Source organism: Pavona decussata, unplaced genomic scaffold (assembly GCF_977016875.1).
Source record: "Pavona decussata unplaced genomic scaffold, jaPavDecu1.1 SCAFFOLD_72, whole genome shotgun sequence".
Taxonomy (NCBI): domain Eukaryota; kingdom Metazoa; phylum Cnidaria; class Anthozoa; order Scleractinia; family Agariciidae; genus Pavona; species Pavona decussata.
In genome coordinates, this window is record NW_028145491.1 from 3,264,699 (window position 1) to 3,289,973 (window position 25,275).

The window sequence follows — 25,275 nt, forward strand, 5'->3', positions numbered from 1 at the left end:
ATGCAAATGCCCTATTTGGTTAACTTTTTGGGTAAAAACCTGCAAGTAAACACAAGGCATAGCATAATACAGGAGTTCAATAATAGTGATAGTGAAAGCAATGGTGTTCATGAATATGAACTTTCTTTGACAGCTTTGGATCCATCATCCTTGCAGTTCAAAGCATTGAGTTGACGGTGCATGGTCACTGTATTGGTTGATAGTAAAGCTGTTGCACATAACATAACTGGTTACCATAGCAACATGCCCATTACAACAAAGGAAAATAAACTCAGGGTCTATTATAGTTATTTGGATCAGCACTCTCTCCTTCTCCCCGGCCACCACTGTACTAGGCTGTGCGGTCACTAAGCAATATGACTGGTTACAACCGGTCACAATGTTGCTGTTACAGAATTTAAGGGGTATCGAATAGTCTTTGCGAGCATTTGCAAGCATGCGAGCAATGTGTTTATTTTTGCGAACACGAGCAGTTGTCAAATTTTTCTTGCGAGCAGCCAGCCCTTAAAAAAATACAGATGGCGAGCAGCGAGCATGTCGAGTACTTCATACATTTTCCGCTAGCTGTGATCCCTCTTTTATTCATAGGATACATTGTTTTGCGCCAAGTAATAGCTAATAATCTGGCTGACACCTCCAAAACAGAATAGGAGAAAGCTGGGGCGGTTCAACCAGTCCCAGCATCTTACAGCCAATTATGCCCCGCTTGATGCCAAATTACGTCACGTAGCTTCACGTGAGACAGTCAGGATGGACGCTCAAGAACTTCAAGAGCTCTAAAGGAGATCTATTAGATCCAAAGCCCGCGATCTTAAGTTTTCAAGACTATTTAAGGAATAAGAATGACCCTGGAGGCACTAAAACGTATTAAGGTGAAATAGAAGCTGTAAACCCAGACTATGTAAGGAAAGTAGACGTTAAAGCTTAGGTAACTCTTCTCATCGAGCATTTGAACTCAGAATTGAGATACCTTTATGAGATGCCAACAGTTCAACAGTTCTGCTATCAGTTTTCTGCTGCCGTAGAAGAAACTCTCAAGTGAATTAGCAATTGTGGCTTCAGCTATTTCACCTCCTGAGACTCCTATTATGATGTTCCTGAAGGGATGTTTAGCTTTGAAGAAATTCCAAAGGTCCCTTGCCCTTTGGCAAGAAAAGGAAGTAAAGAGGTTGTGGTAAAGATCAGGCATTGGGGCTACAACCTATGGTGACAGCACATGACAACTGAGCGTCAGAGCAAAGTCGACCAAGGATAACCCAGGCACTCTGCCTATCAGCGCCCACGGGCGACGAACACTTTTTTTTAACAGCTTTATTGACCATTACACATGTTACATACAGCAAATTAACCAGCCAATTAAATTGAATTAAACAGCAAACTAAACAGCCAGAATCCAGTTCAGACACTTCTGAACAATCCAGCTCTTTTGGAGGATCTCACCGAAAGAATTCAAGAAGAAAACGAGACAGATGAAGGAGACAAATAAAATATTCTTGGCAGGGAGGAAAGTGTTGAGAAGAAAGAATAAATAGTTATCATTACCAAATTTGAAAGAATCAGCGGACCTTTTTTTATTAGGAAAACTAGCCCAAACACCGAGGAGAACAGCATCTAAAGTTAAAACGCATGTGTACGCAAGCTATCTCGAAGACTGTCTCGCATTCAATTACGCTTTTACAGCCCTGGTGGAGAGAAGGAATATGATTGGTACTGTTGCAGACATGCAGTTTACAGACAAAGACTTCCATATCGATTTGGACAAAGAATATGAAGAATTTCTCGAGCGCATAAGGGGTGTTGAGGAAAGCGAAACAGATGAAGAGGACCTTGAACAAGAACCAATGATCCTCGAGTCAGACGAACCTCCTCTGGACTGAAGAACTTTACGGTTTCCAGATTGTTTTTATTGAAAGCACGGCCATAAGCCGCAAGGTACCTCTGTCCTCCCCCTTGGTGGAGTTGAAAAGATGCTACTGCAAACCAGCTTACAACATCAAGCAGAATAAATTAAAGGAGCTCTGCAAACTGACACTGCTTCTATAAACACGATTGATTATTGCAGTTATACACACAACGTACATAGTCTTGAAATTCAAACCTGAAAAAAATTCAGGCCTGAACGGGTTCAGAACCCATGACCTCTGCGATACCGGGTGCAGTACTCTACTAACTGAGCTATCAAGCCAACTGGGAGCTGGTCACGTTTTGAGTTCGTAATATACGCGTAGGTGGTGAAGAAACAAGTGAATAGATGAAAGATCACATGTTTGAACTGCGGAACAGTACCTCTGTCAAGCAGAAAGCCTGTGACGATGAACTGTGATAAAGAATAAACCAAAAGTCCGAAAGTCATGGAGCTTCGTGCATTTTCCCAACAACTGAATACATACAGCGCCTTCAAAACAGTTACAGGCTGAACTGTTAAAGAAAGACTGAAGCCAGTGGTAAGGATGTTTCAACCTGAATTTTTTCAGGTTAGCGCAATTTCAAGCAATCGAGCACATGTTAACGAGAATGCGAGCATGCCAGCAGTTGAAACAATTTTGTGAGCACGAGCATGCGAGCACCCGTGTAATTTTTGCGAGCAATTTGAGCAAAGGCCAAATTTTGCGAGCACTTTTAAATTAAATGGGACCATTCGATACTCCTAATTAAATGTAGCGTTAAGAGGAGTAATTATTTGTTCCTTTCCAGTCGCTAATCTTTCTGACTACAGTTGGTGGAGAATCCAAGTTCCATGGCAAGTAAAGAAGAACTTGAACGCATTGTAGCGGGTCTCGCAAATGTTGTCAAAGACCTAACACAGAATGTAAACCACATCAGTAATCAGATCGGCCAACTTGCTACCACATCACAACAACCACAACAAGCTCCTCAAAACCCACCGAGCACTTCACTGGCTCAACCTCTGTCGTCTTTACGACTTCCAACCCTTCAGCTCCCAACATTTCCCTGTGATGAATCAAGTTGAGATCAAATGGCCGATTTCCTCGAAAGTTTCAAGCAACAAACCTCTCATCTGTCCCCCTACATGACCATCACGCTTCTTGAGCAACAATGTATTGGAGAATGGCCTCACTCAGTCCTTTCCATCGCAAAAACCACAGTGGACTTCGCAGGAAAACCAGCAAAAGAGCAGCTTACTACTTTAATTGAACATCTCAAGTGTGAATTTGAAGAACCAACAGCACTCAAATGCCCCCGACTTGACGGAGGTTTAAGCGCAATGACACAAAAGGCAAGTGAGAATGTGAATCAATTTACTTTTCAATTCAGGAACGTTTTACATACGACGGAACGCTTGGGCAAAAAGGTTGCTAAAGATTGCCCTACTAACAACATTTCACGATATCTAGCCAAAGTTAAACCTGAGATTGCACAACAAGTAGTCTTAAGGGACCGATCGTTTATTACGTCCTAGGGGGGGCGGTGTTTTTTGAGGGGGGGTAATTTTTTCAAACGAGCTCCTTTTGGGGGGGTAATTTTTTACCTTGTACGAAAAGTGAGGGGGGTAAAATTTTAAGACATACAAAAGGTACGAACTAACTGTATTTAGCGATTATTGAAATAATGGCAATCCAAAAAAAACAATTGTTACAAAAATGTATACTATATTTATTTATATACAGTATATATATTAAAATAAATACTCATTTCTATGAGAAACTAGCCACTGATGAACTTGCACAGAGTGAAGAAGAGAGACCCTGGGAACCAGTTTGCTGGTGGACAGGACAATACTCAACGGTCAGCGGTCACTCCCAAATTCGTACCAAGCGAACATGGCACTGTACAAGATTTGGAGTTTGAATAGGCGTATAAGGAAAGCAGTTAAAGCAAGTTCATTTGATGAATTCGTTAAATCTGGTCAGTAATCCAGTTTTAATACTGATAGTCGTTTTCTAAAATCTGGTTTTAATTGTCGCTATTGCACATCAAACCCATGAAACAGCCAAAGCCAAATTCGACATCCCCGATGACGTGGTTGTAACTTGTTACACTGAAGATGATGGAACAGAGGTTGAAGAGGACATATTTTTGGATTTCAACGAAGAGACTGTGTTTGTTATTGGTGTTAAGGGAGAAAAATGGATGTAAGTACGTTTTACAACTGATCTGTATAAAGTCACTGACCAATTTCCTTGACTTGGAAACTCAAAGATAATTTTTAATCCCTAGTCCAAGAGAGCAAGTGGAGCACTTTCAAAGGCAAAGCGAAACACCAGATGGAGGTAAAAGATTTTGTGACCTTCCAACTTTAATATGATGATTTTAAACAGTTTCATTGTTTGCAAAATGCGAGCGATTTTTTTTTCGCGAGCCGAAACTGAACATCATGGTCATTGGATGTTTTTATCATAAAACAACTGAATTTTTGTTTAATTGTGCTAGTTATTAGTTATTATATATTATTTCATCACACTGATATTTTTATACCTACCAAAAGTGTATTCAGTTCTTCATTGAATGCTAAATTATATTTTTCTACTTACTTTCTTCGCCAAAACTACTGCTGACTTTGACTTGTTTAGCTGGTGGAAGGAACTGTCACTAGTAGACTAAAGAGTAATGTTTGTTTGCACCCTGACTGAAGCTATTAAAGTAGTTTTTATTTATTTATATCAATTCTTTTTAACATGTTTATACAAAAAAATTGCTTATTCTATTACAATCATAGACAGAAGAAATGTCACAAGCAGTTCTGAGGAAGATTGGCAGGACGTTGATCTTGGGTGGCTTCCACATGTAGGAACCCATCGTGACATCCAGTTTTCTAACAATGTTTTAAAAGAATTTGCTAAACTTGCTAAACTGCTGATTCCAAGCAAAACTGTTTACCGCAAGTATTTTACGCAGGAAAAAGCTAGGCAATGGGACTTATTTAAAAGAAAGGAAAAAATTGAAAATAGTTGTTGTTTTCTCAAATCAGAAAACATGGCAGGGATTGCCAACCGACTGGATGAAGGATACATCCCTCGCCCTAATGATGGAAACGTTTTAGCTGGTGTGGCTGCCAAAATACATAGTTTGGTAGATGACGTAGAAAACCTAAATTCTGAAATTAAGGCACACGATCAATCATTGTTTGAGACAAATGGGATAAATCTTAAGCACAAGTGGCAAATGTTCCACCACATTTGCAATGGTAGACTGATTGAGTCACTCTTGTCATCAATCATAGAGTTGGTAAAATCGACTATAAACTTCTCCATATCGCTACTATTCTTCAGAACGACAAAGATCTTGCAGGTAATAGGTTGAGTGATGACATAGACAGGCAAACCGTGTATTTCATCAAGCAGCTTATCTCTGAAGGCTTGCTTATCTGGGCAAACAAATGAATATTAAAAGACGAATAGAGATGGTAGGCTTCTTCAAAATCGATATATCCACATCCATACATCAAATGCTCCTGTACTGCTCTTAAACCACGAGCTGCGTTGACCTTCTGTGTACCTTCTTTTGACGACTGAAGAATAGACTCCAGCATTAACAAAACATCGTTATTATCAAGACATTGAAGAGATGATCTAAGTTACGTTCCCTTACTTGAATTTCACCTAACTTCTGATGGTTTCTCTTGCCAGCTCAGATTCAGAGAGCTAGCGACTTCCACACATATTTTGGTAGCCGCCATATTGAACTGACAATGTAACCAACCGTTGTGCCCAGGACCTTCTCAACTATTCAACCACCAGGCCAACCATATGGAGGGGTGGAGGTGGGGGGTAAAATTTTCAAACTGTCATTGCAATGGGGGGTAAAACTTTTGTTTGAAAGTTTTTTTGGGGGGCAAAATTTTCATACACTCGATTTTTTAGAAAACCACCGCCCCCCCTTGGACGTAATAAACGATCGGTCCCTAAAAGCTGAGTAATTTACAACCTCGGAACAAGCCGCTGAATCACCCCATTAGATCGAATTGTCCTTGCACATGCAAACACGTGGTGACGTCGTATCGCGATCTGAAAATCTTACTTCCTCGGGTAAAAGCAACTCAAGTTCACCTCAACAACGCAACAAGAAACGTCACTGCTGGACCTGCGCTCCCGTAACCATCTTGTGCCACAATGTCCTTCCTTACTGCACCCCATGCAAAACTCTAAATTACCCACACCAGAAGTCTGCAGAAATTTTAACCACTACCTTCACTCAAACTGCGAGAAAGCGAATAACAAGTGCTCTCATGGTCGCCTCCACAAGTGTTTAACTTGTCATAAATGGCATAAGACAATAAGGCATGACTCTCGGCAAGCAAATGCAGCCACGCCCACCAAGCCATTTGGCATGTCTTCAACAAATCCAGATCCTGGCTCATGATCAGACTTCCAAGCATGCAATTCACAGTCCCTTGCCCCAGTGTCACATGAACCCAGTTACAGTTTGCGTGACAATTACAAGCCTCTTGTTGGTGTTACTTGTCTCCTAACCAAAACACCTTTGTTTGAAAAACCAACATCCTCATACTCTCTGTGGTGTGGATTCAACCTTGTCACTGCTTGTTTAACCCTAAGATCTGTCTTTGTGGAATTTCAAGGCACCTGATGCACTCCAAGCCTCACTTTGTGATATCTGGGAAAACATGCCTCAGCATCCTGTACCTGAGGATGAGATCCCAGACTTGACCAAAGTTCATTACACAACAGTTGCTATCATGTCAACGCAGAAGAGAGTCACTCTTCCCCAGAATGTCATCCTCGCCCACATTCACCCTGCCACTACCCAGGACGAAGAAACCTTTCATCAGGCAGCTAGCCGTACCTCAGAGCAATTAGCAGACGCCTGGATGGCCTAGGCAGAGACACAAACTCAACCAAACCTATCCTCCAATCCTTCCAGATTGCCTACTAGCCCCTCCATTGCCTCCAAAGTACGTGTATCAAAGTTATCACTACAATCTGAAATGCAAGCCATGGGTTTGGATTCTTCCATATTGTCTCCATTTCGTGAGCCACAGGAGGATCAGCAAGACACTCTTGAGTTCCTTCCAAACACAACACAACTTATGTTGGGTCCATACTCTGAAGAATATCATAATGCCCTGGTGAACGCACTAAAACTTGACACTGAACTGTATGCACATGTTAATCCTAAGCTCCTATCTGAATTCAAGGTATTGCAGTAATAATATACATGAAAAAATGTCTTCATTCCTATTGGCTAACAGAAGTGCAGTTTTCAGATAACATAGTAAACATAAAAGGATGCACGAGTTAGTAGATGGGAGTGGCAGTAAGGGGTGGGCCAAGAAAGAAAAGACTGGATTGATCCTATCTTATATTCTGAATAACTGATGCATTATATCCTCAAGATTAGAGAAATGGTCGTTATGGCCTTTTTGATGAAGAAAATCATTTTTTCACCGCTGCCGCTGGATCAAAATCCAGAACTGATGGACCCTCCAGTGAAATTTCCGTCAGATCTTCAAGGGTTTCTCCACCAGGGGAGGAACGTCAATCATTCTTGATTCTATTTTGCGCTGATTATGCCCTTTCACAACTGAGCAGCTGAGATAGGAAGAACCAATACGATTTCAACCAAGTGGAGTCCATCTTTGAGATCATCTTTGTCGGGTTCCTTTGTTAGAGGGGTGGTCCACAGATCAAGATATGCTTTCGTCTTGAATTGAGTACTGACCAGAACCTTCAAAAAGATTCACTGGGGCGGAATGGATGCAATGTGACAGCCTTTCCCCTCAAGCATTGGTCAAAACCATTGTGTGAGATGTACAAATGCCTCTTGCCCTAGATCGATGAGGTCATTTTGAGGTGTGGCCCATGCAGCAGTTAGACTACCATGTCTTTAACCACTTGGTTGGGAGCAGAGGAATACTTTTTCCCCGGGATTTGCAAGAGAACACGAAATAGAGTTCTCCTGCAGTCAACAGTCTTAGAACAAGGTTTGCAGATTCATCACCTTGCATTAGGAGTGACACGAAATTGTAAAGGCAATTCCCATCGTTAATTATCTTTAAAGCCTTCATTCCCTTGGTACCCTTGGTTGAGCTAAAATGATCTTTTAGACTTTCCCGACATGGATTTGTCTCTCACGTACAATCCACCAGGTTACGGAAACTGTCAGTTTGGGGCACTGTGTTTCTGGTTAAACCATCTTGGTATACACCGATCATCAGAAACTGTCCGGGAAGAAATAGTGAAGTACCTGACAAAAAATCCAAACGACAGTGAAGGTATGCCTTGGAGTTTTTGCAAACACGCCCTGGGCAGAATATTTACACTCAATGGCAAAGAATGGCACCTATGGTGACCAGATTCGTACAATAATTAAATTGTTGTAGTTTTGACCTTGGGGCCTGATGCCACAGCGGTGATTGAACCCTCTTGCAGCATACTCAATGCAAGAGTTCAGCTCGGGCATTATGCAGAGAACCACGGAGAACACTGTATATGTGTGGACTGCAGAGTGTTGCTGGAGGAGGAGGAGCAGGAGATAGAGAGGTGGAAGATGATGAGCAGGAGGAAAGAGCAGAAGACAATGGCACCTATTTGCTACCCCACTCAGGAGGGTAACACACACCGCCAGTATATGCGAAAGGAAAGAGAGATGTTTGAACAAGATCAACACCGTATACAAATGCCCATCCACTTTGTTGAAAACGAGACCACCACAGAAAGGCTCGCGAAAAAATTCTAGAGAAAATCCTTTCCGAGGCGTTATTATCTTCAGGTTTCTAGTGGCCTAACCATGTATGCCACATGTATTACAACCTATGGAAAGTCAACATCCATTTTCGTGATATCACCTGTAGACTGGTCTTGATGCTGCCGAGGAGAATCCTCATGACACAATGGACTGAGGAGGCATGAAGAAAGCTCTCCTAAGACAAGATGTTTGCCAAGAAACTGTTCATGAAGACTGGTTGTCTAATGACAGCTGATGGCTCAGATGATGATATGATCAGACCTCAAGGGCTAGAGCCATACAGTTTGTAATTTTTTTTTCCTCACAGAGAAGTCCAAAAAAGCCAATCCTGTAGGTTGATTGCTTGGAACTTGTTATAAATGTACTGTATTTGTCCCAAGATTTTTTGGTATCAACTTTGAAATGGCATTTCAGAGAACTGACTATGAGTTTGTTTGAGCATATGTTTTGTAAAGGGCATACCAGCACTGTACAGCCTTTAGGCATTATGGTATATATGATTTATTTTGTATTATGATATGATATTTATAATATATTTAAATGAAATTCATATGAAAATATAAGAACCAATTTTAATAACCTTGGTAGCCTAAATTTGCTTTAAGTACCATTTATATAAGAAACTGTTTAGGCTAAATTAAAAAATCTAGGTTCTTAGACGCGGGTTTTTTATTGATGGAGGTCATCTTCATGCCCATGTAGCAGGTCTCGCAAAACAAAAGCAGATGGAAAATTCGCCCATTGCACAAGGCTTAAGAAGAAGGGGTAAGGTAATAGAAGAGCAGAACAGGAAAGAACTTGAAGTCAAAGAGAACACTGCCTATGTAATAGCGAAAACAGCAATGCGACGGGCCACTAGACCCACATTGGCACACCCGTAGGGTTAAAGAGGCTATTCGCAGAACACTTCACCCTGACAACATCAACAGGGATAATGGAATTGAAATTCCAGAAGCATGGATGCCCACGATCAGCAGCAGATTGCAACCAAGGCAAACAATTTCTAGTCTGAACGACAAGGATTAAAATCCTCCAATCAACAATAGCCTAAGAGTGGATCAAAATGCACCAATCAACACAAACCAAGGTGCTACTTGTACTGTTATGCAATCAGTCCAGACCAGCAGTATAGCGGTCGAAACGTCGCCCTCCACATCTATGTGACTCAATCGTGAGACAAACAATTAAACTCAGCTATCATTTCAAACCACGATGACGAACACCTTTCATAATTATATTTATTTAGTGCTCAAATACTCCACTTTCACGAAATTTTAGTAGTAGCGGTTTATAATGAAAAATTTAGTTATCACTGGAGAAAACAATCAATTGCATTAAATTTAGAAATTTATTTTTTTCTAACTACTTTTGAAGGCATTTTGGATACTGTTAAGGAGTCATTTGAGGGTGTCAGCATTCTTGAATGGAAGGATAAACTGGTCGGCATTGGTGCAGATGGTGCTTCAGTGAACCTGGGGAAGAAAGGCAGTGTTGCAGCAGTGTTGGGATGAGACATTCCATATGTCATCGACTTCCCCTGCCTGCCACATCCACTAGAACTGGCCCTCCTTAAAATGCAAAGAACTTGCCATCAAGTGGAGATCACCTACAAGGTGCCGCAGATGATATGGAAGATCTATCATTACAGCCCCAAAAATCCACATGAGCTACACTTATTGGCGGTGAGTGTACTGAAGCCAACGGAGGTGAGCAGAACAAGGTGACTCCCTCACATTAGCCCAGCACTCCAAGTTTTGATAACACCAAATTCTGATGGTTCTGGCTAACATGCTGCGGAGTCGTGCCATATGGACCAGCTCAGTGAAACATAAAAAAATGCAGACATAAAGGGGCAAGCAAAATTTGTGAGTGAGATGATGAGAAGCATTAGGTTTGCTGCATTCTGTCATTTCCTGGCGGACATGTTTGCAATAGTTTCTAAGTTAAGTCTGAAGATGCAGGGAAATGATTTAATTCCTCCTGCAGCAGTGTTGCTCCTCCATGTAACGATAGCCAACATTGATGCCTTGAAACTCCGGCCTGTCCCAAATGGACATTTGAAACAGTTCATGAATATGCTTAAGGAGTCCAGGGTTCACAACGGGGTGCTCAAGGCCACACATTGAAAGGGTCTCTGGATGGCACAACAAAGAGAGGAAACACCCAGACTGATAATTTCAAGTCTTGAGTGATTGAGGCAATTGAGCTATGCCAAAGTTTGGCTCTATGCTCTTTGCAGTGACAGACACTCAACCCTTGGCATGTAGTACCACCAGTGAAGTTGTTAAAGATATGTTCGTTCTTAACGTTGATGCATGGCCATGTCGAAATGGATCAAGGAGAGGAAGTCGAGGATTTTGAGACTAGACTCTTACGAGCTGAAAAGGAGCTTTTGAGCCTTTGAGAGAAGAACAGTGAACTGGAGAGAAAGATTACCGAAAACCAGCAGCACCAGGAAACAATGTCTTCCCGTTTATTTTCTTTCGATCATTTCAAGTCCGATGCGGATGTTAGCTTTTATACTGGCCTTCCCAATTATGCCACTCTCATAAGTATTATTGAATTTTTGAATCCTGGTGAAGATTTTAAAAACGTTCATTCTAGGATTAGCTCTGATGTCCCAGAGGAGTTTTACAACTCTGAATCTGACGAGGAAAATGTGCCGACAGCCAAGAAAGGATGCCACCGAAAACTTAGGCCTTTTGGAGGAATCTTTTATTGTTCTGTGTCTCTTAAGAAGAGGATTTTCTGAGCGACATCTAGCCAACTTATATGGTGTGGCACAATCAATAGTGAGCAGAAGTTTTATCCAGTGGATCAATTTCATGTACTTGAAATTTGGACAAATCTGCATCTGGCCATCTAAAGCTGTTGTACAACAAACCATGCCTCTTGATTTTAAGGAGAAATTTCCCACAACAAGAGTTATAATAGCCTGTACAGAAGTTTTTTGCGAAATGCCAAGCAGTTTGCTTTTAAATTCTGAACTAAAAGGACTTGTTGCAATTTCTCCAAGTGGTGCAATCACCTTTGTCAGCCAACTATACACAGGCAGTATTTCGGGCAGGGAAATTGTTATGCGAAGTGGGCTTCTGCCACAAGCATTTGGTGATGGTGACTCAGTTATGTCTGACAAGGGGTTCCAGATTCAAGACATTTTGCCCTTGGGCATTACCCTTAGCATCCTACCATTTCTTGGAGGTGATAGCCAAATGTCAGCAGACGACGTGGTGCAAACATAGCAAATTGCAAGTTTGTGGATTCATGTGGAAAGGGCAATAAACAAGATTAAAAATTTCCGTATCTGGCAAAGAGTTGTTGCATCAAGTTAATTCGGAGTGGTTAACCAGATGTGGAGTGTGTGTGCTTTTCTTTGCAATAATCAGGAACTGCTTATATCCAGATAAGGATGACAAATATTTATGTGCGTGATTTACATTATAATTGTTGAAAGCCACAAACACCGACTGAACACTAAAGAGTTATCATCACAAGTTTCCTTAAGGTTAAAACAAATTATTGTAAGTTGAACATCAATCATTAGCTTATTTACATGAATATATATAGATATTTGAAGAAACTGTAAGTTTTCCCATCTGAACAATTTGAAAAAATAATTTCAATATTTAGTCTTTCTCAGTATTATAATTTATAAAATATTGTTGTCTTTTTTTTTTTCATGATCTATTTGAATTGTTTGACTGGAAAAATAATATTATTAACACTAGCAGTCCTTTTTTTCCATTCATAATCTGTAATGGTGTGAAGCAGTCTTCTACACGATTAGAAGCTGTAGACACATTGCCTGTATACCATACAACACAAAAAAATCTTCCATTTTAATGATTACAGAGAAATTATGTTTATATTACTTGATTTTGGCTTGAACACAATAAAGCAGACTAGTCGTGTCTCAGAATGTTACAGACCCCAGAACAAAAGCCAGGCATAACTAGGACACAAACGCTGTATTAAACAGTAACATGAACTTTCAATTTTGACAAGGGTAATTTTACTCATTTTACATACCACAGCTTAGGTTAAATTAAGATTCCCTTGCTGCTAAAGCTAAAAAGTGTTTCAAATAATACATTTTTAGAGTTCCTTTTAACTCATTCCAAAACTGAGGATCAAATGGAGTGCACTCTATACTCATTCCCTTGCTGGTATATACAACAAAATTGCACCACCTGGCACCAGTTAATCCCATCAATCCCTGGACTTGACAATAATACTTGTGTGTCCTCTTAAGCTTTGGCTTTCCGTCAACCTCTTTCATGAAAAAACAAGACGCTGTGGGAGCGTTTACTTGGACGCCGTTGTATTAGGAGTATCTGAGCATGCACGTTAGTTCAGTCTTTGGTGACAGGTGAACGATAAAAGATTAGCTGAGAGTCTAAGGAATCATATTTGCGATAAACGTGATGTAGTTCGACCGAAAATGTCACGCAACCAAAATAAATCATTACTCTCTTTTAATTAATACTAAACACGTTGGATTTTGTAACCATGAGGTGCATCTAAGATAATGATGGATTTTGGCGATAAAGGAGTATTTGCGGTTCCAGTGGTAATGGTGAATTTTGGCGACAGAGGGGTATTTGTGCGAATACCTTTCCACCCTGATACCCTTTTTTTCTGGGCTTTCTATGAGAGATGTTCCAGCTTTTTCACTGGTAACAGCGCACGATCGCAAAATGTCACGCAGAACGTGCAATATGACACGCGTGCGAAAAGACACGCGTTCTATATGGGACGCGTGCGGATAAGACAAACCTCACAGAACATCCGATTTACAGAAAGTTAACTCAACGAATCTATTTCATGATCACTGGCATAGGACAGAACTTTAATGACAAAATCAAAGCACTCTGTGAGTGACCAAAGAATGAACGATTTCAAATTATGTCTACAGTTATTTGTTTATTAAACACGCACAAAAGAAAATAAACTTCACTCGCACTTGAAGGCAACCCAAAGGTCGAAGTTTACGTTCATTCTTTTAGTGGTTTTGCGTGATTGCCAATGGACAAAATATCATGACACAAAAGAGAGTGTTTCCAGGATTTAGAAGGGCTTGAAATGAAAGAAGCTGGGTTTATAAAGTGGAAAGACACTGCAGCTCCCGTGGCGATTGAATAACAAGCAGAAACCGTCCAGTTTTCCTTCCAAGAACCGCCGAAAATATTTTCTTTCTGAATGCCGCGTCACCGGATGAAACTTGATACACGTGAATGATTTTGGTTGCCTAGCTCGTGACCGATTTCTTCCCGGTGTTTTCAGCGTGGCAACTCTTTTCTACCTCCAAACGACGGCTTCTTTCAACGTTTTATAACATCGGAAGGGGCTTTTAGTTTTGCTAAAGCCCGGGTGCTAAAGTTGCTATTTTGGCTTTATCCAACGTAAAAATAAAAATGCGTTTAGCGTTGCGGTACTCAGTTGTTGTTGGCATGAATATGCAAATTTTCGGCGTTTACGTTTGTTCCAATGAATCGATCTTACCACTAACACTCGACTCGGAAGGAAAGATTTTTTCAGATTCTACGTTTAGCGTGTCAATTTGGCGTGCCCGTGCGTTCACCTTTTTCCCTGGATCACATTTTGGTTTTATCCAAGTGAACGTAAATAAAGAAATTAATTCGTGAAGCGTTGATTGACGCTGTGCATTAGCAAACTTTCAGTGTTTACATTTGTTCTGGTGAATAGATCTTATCGCTCACACTGGACCCCGCATGAAATTTATTTTCAAAGCTTTAGTTTTAGTTTCCTACTTTACCCTAAGCCTTTAAAGTTAATTAAACGTTTTCTTTTTTATATTGCGGCCAGAGAAATGAAATGTTTTGCTCGGCTGTATGTAAATTCAGTGTTTACGGCCTGATCTTATCGATTACGTTTGACACCGAATGGGGATTTATTGAAAAGAGCGTCTGAGGTTAATTGAAGTCGAACTTTTGGAAAATATCCATCCTGAAAGGAAAGTTGCCCCTTAGTTTCGTTCAATGGAAGGAATTAGCAGACAACACACATACTAGCTGTTTTCTTTTAAGAATACGATATTCGTTGTGTTAATTTACATCCTTGTTTTTTGTCCTGTAATGGCGGCTTATGATGAATACATGCAGACTCGCAGACTCGGCCAACATGCAGCGCATGCGCACTAGATCACTGCGTTTTGGCGTATACGAAGAAATCCTATTTTATAACTTGGCGTTCCGCCTAAGTAATTACTGTCAGAACAGGTGTCTAAGGGAGTTACCAGATATTTTGTCTCTGGGCACTTAACTTCAGAGAGCCCGTAGGGATCACTGTATTCTGGATCAATTATCGTAGCATCTGGTGAGGCACCCAAGTAGGGGGAATCTGGGTTGATAACAAGTCCTAACTTAGTTATCTTGACAGGCTTTCGAATTGTCATCATGTACTTCTAGTTCATATTTTATATTCTCAAAACTTGATACCCTCGCCATACTTTCCCGTGCCAGCTACTGGAGCACCAGCAGCACCTAATCAAGCGCCTGCAGCATGTACACAAAGAATCCTACTAGGAAACTAGCACAGAATCGGCAGCGAAAGGTCATTCGAGTAAATTGAAGGAAAAGCAGCACACACCAAAAACAAGACAGCACTGGAGTTTTGAGGATGAGAAATATCTTCTACAAGTTAGGGCTGACCACCTCAAGAGGGGTGAAAGCACACAATAAGGGAAAGCGGGGGAAGAAATCACCAGGATAGTGAATGAAAAAAGGGGTCTAAAAAAACTGTTGGCCAACGCCTACGTAAATTGAAACATCTGAAGAGGCTGTACCGTGAGCGAAAGGACTGGAATTGCAGGCAAAGCAGAGGAAACATCCGAAAAAGCCTGCACTACGATTTTGTAGATTCTATCCTTGGATGCAGAGAAAGTATGAATTTTAGCAACGTCGAGCAGACAGGCTTGACTGACAGCAATTGTTCAATGCCAACAGAAAGAAGTCAAACTCCATTGTCAACCAGTGGCTCTAGTAGCTCTAGGAAGGAGACATCTGACACACCGACTATCAGCCATGGCCGAGCCAGCCGCAGTGAGAGAAAGAAACAAACCAAAAGTAACAGGCGCCATTCTACAAGCGTGGTAAGTGATGACAAAGAGGGTATGAGTGAGGTCATTAAAAGGCTGGCCACCGAAGAGGATCAAATGGCCAAAGTTATGGAGCGAATGGAAGCTGCCAAAAGACAGCAAATGCAATTGATGACACAACTGCTTGGATTGTTTAACCACTACATGGAAAAGAAATGTGGACAGTAAAAATGAGGACATGTATCCTGATGCCGTTTTGATCGCGGACTTGCAACAAAATGTTTTGCTACCATTTAACTTTAATAGTATGAATCTCAGTGCTTTAATTTTGCATTCCTCTCTTTTATTTTCTATGTTATTTCATAAATGATTTCTATTTTAATGCACATAATGATGTTAACATTGCAATACAAATGAATGTTTGCTTTATGGTGTAAGATGATATAGTAACAGAGTAAAACATATGCATCTAGGCTATTGGATTTACATTTTGTACCGCAACGGGAAATCATCCCCTTTTCATTAATACGTGCTGTCTCTGTGTCACTGACAAATTCATAAGCAAAAAGTGCTTCATTTTTGTTATCATTATGTAATCAAACATTTCCACAGACAAGATCCTTTAACAGGTCCCGTATTTCATCCGCATCGTGTAAAACACCCCCATCCTCAGAGTCATCATTGTTATCACTATCCCAGTCGTCATTATCCTCCAGACAAAAATTATGAAGAACACAGGCAACAGTTGTCTTAACAGTAAAGCTCAGAGAACTGTCTAGGCATTTCTGTAGCACCCTCCAGCGACCTTTTAACATCCCAAACTAACGTTCCACTGTGACTCGTGGTTTGCTTAACTCTTTGTTAAATGAAATTTCATCCAGGTCATTTGTTCCCTCTGGGTATGGTTTTATGAGCCAGGGTTCTTGGGGATAGGCACTATCTCCTACAAGGTATGGATGGATTTCCTGACCATCAATAGTTATCTTTGGTGCTTGCAGTATGTCCCCTTGTTCACTAGTATTTCGTAGCACCCTTGCATCATGTAAACTGCCCGGAAAACTTGCCACAGCATGGCAGTATGGCAGCTTGCGAAGACTCCCTTGGAACTCTTGCAAATTTTGTCCCTATTAATTTATGTACTTTTTCTGCTGACCTCCATAACTTTTGCCCTGCAAGGCCATTTTGGGATTGATTTTCTTGCAATAAAGACAGCTAACTCTGTTCATATACTTGCTTGGTGTTGATCATTTCCCTGGGCTAAGGCTTCTCCAGAGCGATATTGATGCAAACATTTACCCTTACATTCCTTGCAAAGAAAGGTCCAAAACTTTAGAAGTTTGTCACGGTTTTTCTTCATGTTATAATGAAGTGACACAACTGTTTGCATGTCTGTTCTGACCCATGAAACAATGACACCATTTTTTCACTGAAAGGCTTTGGACAAGGGGGTGTAAATGCATCTGAAGGGCAGAAGAGTGCTCTTATGAAGCTTGCATCACCATGCACACACACACAATGAGAGCAACACAGTAATGGGAACTCTTCTCTAACTGGGTGGAATTCTGTGGTAAAACAAGGCAAGCTGTTATGAGGCAGCCATTCCAAAAAAATTTCTTAGAAGTCCCCAGAGTCTCTCCTGGCGACCAACCGCTTGTCAAAGAGCCTGAGGATTCTGGGTACAAGAATGGGCATGTTTGCACTTGAGAACAATCTCAAATTTACAATGCACTAAGGCCAGCACTGGGGACACTAGACAGATCATCAGATATTCAGTTGAGAGGTTGTACTCAGTTCTTACAAAAATGGTATTCTTTCAAAAGTAACACAAAATGTGGACTGTAAAGAGTGCCAAAATAACACTAATTTTAATTGAATTTTGGTGCTTTACAAGGCCTGGTACCAATGATGAACTGAGTTAGTCGCTTCGTTTGCTAACCAGTTTAACCCATATTGAAAACTTCACTTCTGAACACATTTCATTTTAAGTGTCTCCATCTCATTGCGACGAAGACTGCATGTTGACATCGGATAGTGACCCCAATGAAGAATGCAAACCCTCAAGATGAAGTTGTTTTACCATTGTTGTCCTCTAACCAGGGTTCTCAGTTGAACCCGTAACCCGTAAGAACTGTCAAGGTTGTAACTAGTAAGTGTTACAGCTGTAAAAGCGCCTTGCTCAGTAGGCCCATAGACCCCAAGCTACAGCCATGTACTTCAATGTTACGGCTGAAAATAGCTCAGCAACTGCTGTTCAAACCTCTATTGAGAACCCTGCTAACAATGAGGAGAGTGATTACAATGAACATGATCTTTCAGATGACCATATTGATTGAGCAAAATATTTCAATGGCAATATTGACCTCGTAATTGTACCAACAGAAGGCTTGGAACTCAAGGATATTGTTTCCTTGGCACATGTTTATATGATCACAGCTGATCAGACATATCAATGACAACCAAGAAATGCAAGCTAAATGCATTGTTTATCATTGACATACAAGAACTGACAGGACCAAATGATTGGAAGCTGATGACCTGGGAAAGTATGGCAACACTGGAACTTAGGATACTTCTTGATCAATAGTGAGAGCACTGCCAGGTGTTTGGCCAAGAAGCCTACACTTCCATTGGCAGTACCAGGAAAAATTGCAAGGGTTTAAAGACTTACTGGGTAGATCAGAAACACTACAACTTTAAAAGAAGGGCTGTCAAATTGCACAATGAAAACAACAATGACCACATCAGCTCTGCTGTAATTTCTATCATGTATAAATAAATGCTACTACTACTACTACTACTTCTACTACTACTCGAGTACCAATTTGATGACAAAGAACACAAAATAACATCTGAATGGCACTACAATGCCAAGCAAGGGGCAAAGGAGTTTCTCAGAACAAAGCCAAGCCTCCTCCTAAATCTGCAAAATGACATCAAATCCAGGTTGTACATGGCAACAGTTTATGACCAAGCTTTCACTGACGCTGGTGGCATCATCAACTTTCAGAGCCTTGATAAATTGCAGAGGAACCTCAAGCAAGTTTAAAATTTAAACTACAAAACATCCAGTCTCAAGAAAAAAAAGATGAAGTACCGGTATATGCCGTGTCAGAAAAAACCCAGCAGGATGAAGTGCCATTTGTGAGGTACTGTAGGTACAGCTCACTCCCAATCCGGCATATGTGTAAGGCTCCAATTGTCAACTAAATGGTGTTGTTCGATTCTACTCTTCAGAGGGTAAGATGCCCCCTATAATAGGAATTGATACAAAATTGAACATTGGATCATATTATGTCACTCCAACAACATACGGGCATGCGATGCCAAAGAATATAAAAAGTGATAGCCAGCTGACACTCCTCGGGCCAACAATGTTCCATTCCCCCCGAAACGATGATTCCTTTCGATACTTTGCTTCATCAGTGCAACCACTAGAGAGAAATTGTGGGCAGTGTAATAACAACAAGAACAAAAAAAAACAAATTTAAAGAGTATTTTTAAAGCGAGGTAACAATACAGAAAGAGCACATTTCAAGGAAGAAAATAACCAAAAAATTTAACATTCTCTTCATGACATTAAAAATTAACTGATATGTTTTTGTCCAAAATCAGTAGATATAATGCTAGTTTTGTTAAGATTTTTACACAGTTTAGATAACTTGGACTATGTTCAAATTACCATTATCATTGGATGTCGTTGACTAAGGTATATATTTCATCAAATTGTTGGTTTTATATTTGTTTAAGTAGAGGTGAAACAATCATTATATTACCTTCCCAATTACCCTGAGTTGGTTTCCTCAATAAAAAATAATACGTCGCACAATTTTTTAGTCTCTCACATTTGGCCAGGTAACAAGAGTCACCTTTTCCGAATTGACCACTGTAATGAAAGAGTTGAAATTACGTGATTCTTACTGTAGTAACTAACACTAATTATTCTAGTGAAGCCAAGATGGAAAAGTTAATCATTAGGGGGTTATTATTTTGATATAAGTAAATCGATTATATGTGTCGTTAAAATTGTTCAACAAATTTCAGACTTTTGGATTAAAATACTTTGCTCTATTATTTAACCCCTTCACTACCTATATGATATACTGAGTACGTCATGTGTCGTACACTCCATATGCCTGTGCGACGTACTGAGTACGTCAGGATTTCAAAGGCAGATGTCAAATCGTCGGCACACCAAATGCAAAATCCCGGCTTTTCTGTTTGCGTGTTACTTTCTGCCATAGTGTGACATTTGTGTTGGGTGAGGTTGTAAAACGAGTTAAAGAAGTTTTAAAAATATGTTGGCGAGGGAGCCATGCAGGCTTCGCAAATACGCCAAATTTGCCGTATTTTACGCCAAAATTGTTCAGATGACTCCACTGAGGTTACGGAGGGAGTCATTTCGACTCCAGAAATATTCGGTAGAAAACAAAGTTTTCTCCTTACCTTTTTCGCAACAAATACAATTTTTATTAATTGCAAATATGTTAATCTTAATTAAATCATCTAAATTAAAGAATTATACTGCACAGCAAAACAGGAAGAGGGTAAATTACGATTAAAGTTCACTCGATGACCGCCATCTTGGATTTAAGCTTTCCAGGTCAGTGGACCACCACAGTTACTTGGTGTATCCCTCACGATAGTGTATACATGCCAGGACCACGTGCTGGAAAGTCCGAAAATAACGTCGTTAACAAACAAAGGCCCACCAAAAAGTGCCAAGTGTTAGTGCCAAGTGTTAGATATGCAAATCGCATTTCGATTTAAAATGCCTGGATGCGAACTTCGAATCTGGCCCAACTTGTCATTTTTGCTCAGTTCCATCTTTTGCTGAGCAACAGTTTGACAACAGTCTAAATGATAGCCTTGTTGTTCCAGCAACATCTGATGCTACCCTAAAGTTTCGCGATCTTAACTTCATTCATCAAAACATTACAAGCCTGAAGAAGAAGTTTGATGCATGCAGATGAGTTTATAGCTGAGGGAAATGTTAAAAGAAGATCGCATGCAAATGACTGGTCTCCACCAGACAAAAAAGAAATGAAACAATTTCTGGGTTTGTTTTTTTGGGGGGGTTATTCACAAGCCGGCTATACACATGTATTGGTCCAAGCACCCTTTGTTCTGTACCCCCATTTTCAGTGCTATCATGAGTAGAAATCGTTTCCAGCTGCTTCTGAAATTTCTTCATTTCAGTGACAACTCTCAGAAGCCTGAACCTAATGATCCATCTCCTGATAAACTGTTCAAGCTACGACCTTTATTGGATCACCTCTTTGAGAAGTTTCAGGAAGTCTATGTACCAACCTGTAACATTTCAATAACTGATGAGTCCCTGTTATTGTGGAAGGGCAGATTAAGTTTCAAGCAATACATCCCCCTAAAGAGAGCTAGATTTGGTGTGAAATCATTTATGTTGTGTGAAGATAGTGGCTACACCTTTCAAGATTTATACGGGTAAGGAAAACGTAGCCCCCGCAGCACAAGGGCTTTCTCTTTCTGAGAGAGTTGTTGTCAACCTCATGCAACCACTGCTGCATAAAGGTTATCATTTGTACACACTGATAACTAGTATACAACCTTGCCGCTGTACAAGTACCTTCATCGCCATGGCACTTTAGCTTGTGGGACAATAAGAAGCAACAGGAACGGGTTTCCGGAGCAAGTGCAGAACATAAAATTGAGAAAAGATGAGCAAATAGCTTGTCGCTCTGATGAGCTATTGGCAATAAAGTTCAAAGATAAAAAGGATGTGTACATGCTCAGTACCGTCCATGATGATTCAATGGTGCACCGGCCAGACAGGAGACACCGAAATCAGTGCCAGACAAAGCCAACCTGTGTTGCTGACTACAACAAGTACATGGGTGGGGTTGACCACACTGACCAACTGCTAAACCCTACAAGATACGTTGCAAAACCCTGAAGTGGTACAAGAAGGTGGCCATCACTTTATGCAGCTTTGAATGCTCAACAGCTTCATTGTTAATCAAAAAGATGGCGGTCAAAAACCATTCCTGGGATTTCAATGTGAGGTGATTGCAGCCCTTCTGTTTGGAAATGGAAATGGTACCGACATGGAGATCCCCAGAGAGGAGCATATCATAAGGCTTACTGAACATCACTCTGTTGCAAGGTTCCAGAAACAGCCTCTAAATGAAAGCCTCAGAAGAGATGCAGAGTGTGCTAAAAGAAGGGAGTATGCAAGGACAGTTGCTACCAGTGTCCGACCTGTCCAAGCAATCCAGGACTTTGCTATTTTCCCTGTTTTGAACTTTACCACACCAAATTCAATTGCTGGGTGTGAACTCACTGTCGATCAGAAAGCACTCCTTAGATTTATTTCTATTGTACACAGTCAGTAATTAATTTAGTGAAATTTAGTATGGCCACTTTGAATGTAAAAGCCATTTGTGTTCAGATATTTTTTATTACTAAATGTTGTTATTCAAAAACTTTTTTTGATAGTTTTCTCTGTAAATAATACTGCCCCAAAATATTCAAAAATTGTTTGAGTTGCTTCAGATTACTTGTAAAACATTATTTGTTATTTAACTCTATCATGCAGAAGAAAATTTCCCATTTTCAGGTGATGAAATGCTGTGCCATGTTCACCACACATACAATAGGGAGCTTAAGCAACCACCACGACGACCGGGAGGACGACGACCGGAAGTAGGGTGAGCGTTACTGCGCAGGTGTGGCCTAAGTAGGTCGTCGTCCTGATCACGTCGACGACGTCAGAAGTAGTAGTTTCACGTCGTCGTGAATTGAAGAGTTTACACCTCACTAAAAGGTACGAATTTACTATCATTTGTCACAGTTTATAACTGATTGGAGTTTTAATTCTCTTGTGCGTTTGTTTCAAGCTCCTTTGTTCGGTTTGATGAAGAGAACCAATTTATTTGAATCATTGCTTTTCCTTCACACAGATGACAAGTGACTCGAGCCAGGGGGAGAAAGCTGCATAAATTTATTTTCAAGTTATTTGATGGAAGAGTACTGATTGTCACTTTTCTTGAATGAAGATATTTAGATGGTTATACTATACACTTAAATGTTTGATTGCAAATTGAAAATTGTCGGAAGTAACTTGCAGATTAACCTTTTAAGCGGCGAGTGATTTTATCAGATTGTTTGTTTACAGTAAGAGATTTTAGCATCGCGCTTACGGCAAACATCAAACGCCAGGCTGAAATTTTCTCTTTGATGAAAAACAATGAAGCTGTTTTTGGTTTAAGTTCATCTCCACCCAGTAGGCGACAGCTTTCGAGCAAACACAAAGAAGAGAGAAGTGAGTACGAGAAACACAAGTTTATGCATTTTAGAACAAACAGCGGCTTGACGTTTGGCGTTAGCCGTAAACGCAAAGCTAAATCTCTCTAGTACCTAGGGTTAAGGCTCTCGAGTTTTGCAAATTGGTTTACGAACTATTGAAATGATTTAAGACCATTGTACAACTAAAACGTCTTTTAAAACTTGATTTCAAGGGGGACAGCGTGAGACCGCCCATTGCTAGAACTACTCGATGTCTGTTGTTGTCATTTAACTTGCCAAATAAAACTAAGCTTACATTAAATCAAATAGACAAAAATAAATAAACCTGTATCATTCTGAAAATCAGACAAACATGGCACAAAATCAGTGACATCCCAGAAGTTTCAAATGTCAAATAATCTTCGTACAACTTATTTTTTTGGTGTTTAAATGCAATTCAGGCGCTACACGTTTAGCAAAGAACTCGCAGATGAAATTTCAGCATGTACAAATGAAGATATCCCTGAAATTGAGTAATTTGTGTTCGATCTTCATATTAAGCGGTAAATTTGACAGCAAAATTTCATATGCTTTTACAGCCAAATATATGAATAAGGTTTTAAAAAGTGGAGTAATTTATTTCTAGCAAACCTCACATGACTTTCTGCTAGACTCAATCAAAACAAACATTTTTTATTTACTTTGGTAGGAGTCCAAACTTTGTGTGGAGTAATGAACACAATATTGTAATGTGCCGGGAGGTTCTTATTGTTGAACCTTACCGATTTAAGATCAGAAGCCTAAGTCTCTAAACAATGTCATTTCTTGTAAAGAAGGGAAACTGAACGAAGGTTTCAAACGTCGTCGTCCTTGAAAACTTCACTGCTTAAGTTTCTTTTTCCCGCCTAAAACGACGTTCTCGTTCCAGTCCCTCCGCATTTACTTGCCGTCGTCGTCCTCCCAGTCGTTGTGGTTGCTTAAGCTCCCTAATGATGTTTTCAGTTCAACCACTTGAGATGCCAATGAAACACAGATATCAAACAGTAATTTTCTGGATCAACAGCTGACAACCATTCCGCTGGTACTTGTCATTTACAACAAATCTCCCATTGATGCTTTGTACCTATCAAAATGCCACCACACATACACATCTCTCAGCCCTGGCTCTTCTGAACGTACGAGAATCCCTACCCACAAGCCAATCAAAATGTGACAAGTTACACACAAAAAGAATAAAAGAAAGAAAAGAAACATTGTACTTTCATTTCATTATGCCATAGCCAAACTACTTTACTTCAGTTACTGAATTACGTGTTTCATGCAAGATCATGCTAATCAAAATGGAATGCAACTATATAAAAAAATATTTTGGCACCAAATTTATCATACTATCAATATCTAGGGATATATTTCTGCAACACAGTGACCACTGTAAAGTGTTTGATCATTTGCAGAAACATTCACTTTAAACTATTATCCTCCAACTTAGCAAGAAAAAACAACTAGAAAAAAAATGATGTGAAACTGAGATGAGAAGTCTGTTTGATTTCTGGATGCTGGATTCCTGGTTTTCAGTAAGCTCTCTTTACAGGAGCCAGTCAACAAGGCAATGACAACTGCACGTCATTATACCTGAGATCTTGGGGACTCCACTTCTCCTGGGGTTCCACATTAATATTCTCTTCTTCAGTTTTCTTGCTTCCTGATTTCTCCAAATTGTTTGGCAACAATTTCTTAGGATCTGCACTTGCAAGAGCTTGATCTTCAATGACCTCTAGAGTTTCCTGTAGGTTATAATGGGTAAAAGAATGTAATTTCCACAATGGAATATACAATCTGTTGGAGCCAATTACTGTGCTCTTTTTATGATTCCCGCAGATTTTCGCAGTTTTGGCTTCTTTGTTGATGGAAAATGGATAAGGAATTTTTTGTGTTCTCTCAAATTTAATTACAACCACATCCACCTTTCCTTCATTATGATAAAAGGTGGTGAATTTCAATTAGTAGTGACAGAAAGTTGTCAATGGTTACTTGTTATCAAGAAAGTCATAAAGGCTTACTGAGTGGCCAAATTTTTGCCCCACTACATATGCTTCTCAGGTTTTCCAACATTTTTCTCTTTCTTGGCACAATCAATTGAATAGTCTCAGTCCCTAACCTGAGAACAGGTTTAACCGCCCCTATTCTCACCAGAAAAGGTTTTTTTCATATCAGAATGCTGACACCAAGTACCTGATGTTCTTTTATAAACTTTATATGGAAAATTCACTTCAGAACTGCAGCCATAAACATACAAG

At 40.1% G+C, this 25,275-nt stretch overlaps 2 protein-coding genes and 1 long non-coding RNA gene across 4 annotated transcripts in view; 2 read left to right on the top strand and 1 right to left on the bottom strand.

The window, feature by feature from the left end:
- The window catches only part of LOC146476994 (uncharacterized), a 254,304-nt gene extending 253,250 nt beyond the window's left edge, over window positions 1-1,054 (top strand). The window contains exon 2 of the long non-coding RNA XR_014865519.1: window positions 929-1,054. This is a non-coding gene — a long non-coding RNA (uncharacterized LOC146476994). The remainder of the gene's footprint in view (window positions 1-928) is intronic.
- A 1,624-nt stretch (window positions 1,055-2,678) lies between these two features.
- Window positions 2,679-25,275, bottom strand: part of LOC146477021 (uncharacterized) — a 29,920-nt gene continuing 7,323 nt past the window's right edge. The window contains exons 2-3 of one of the 2 annotated variants that reach the window (XM_085114144.1): window positions 24,611-24,762; window positions 2,679-2,797 (exon numbers count right to left, since the gene is read on the bottom strand). In XM_085114144.1, the coding sequence (XP_084970270.1) occupies window positions 2,698-2,797; window positions 24,611-24,762 (252 nt within the window). In that variant the 3' untranslated portion in view covers window positions 2,679-2,697. Of the gene's footprint in view, window positions 2,798-23,651; window positions 24,102-24,610; window positions 24,763-25,275 lie in introns of those variants that run through there. The other variant, XM_085114146.1, reaches the window with a different exon arrangement.
- On the top strand, window positions 3,708-4,882 carry LOC146477022 (uncharacterized). Its single transcript, XM_085113885.1, has 3 exons — window positions 3,708-3,867; window positions 3,953-4,094; window positions 4,180-4,882. Exons 1-3 carry the CDS (start codon window positions 3,783-3,785, stop codon window positions 4,265-4,267), a joined length of 315 nt encoding a protein of 104 aa, XP_084970011.1. The 5' UTR covers window positions 3,708-3,782; the 3' UTR covers window positions 4,268-4,882.

What these genes read in the sequence shown, in the direction of transcription:
- LOC146477022 (XM_085113885.1), top strand. Translation starts at nt 3,783, where the DNA reads ATGGCACTGTACAAGATTTGGAGTTTGAATAGGCGTATAAGGAAAGCA. An exon ending in TGATGAATTCGTTAAATCTG is followed by an intron (nt 3,868 to 3,952) that starts GTCAGTAATCCA and finishes CCCATGAAACAG; the next exon opens with CCAAAGCCAAATTCGACATC. An exon ending in GTTAAGGGAGAAAAATGGAT is followed by an intron (nt 4,095 to 4,179) that starts GTAAGTACGTTT and finishes TTTAATCCCTAG; the next exon opens with TCCAAGAGAGCAAGTGGAGC.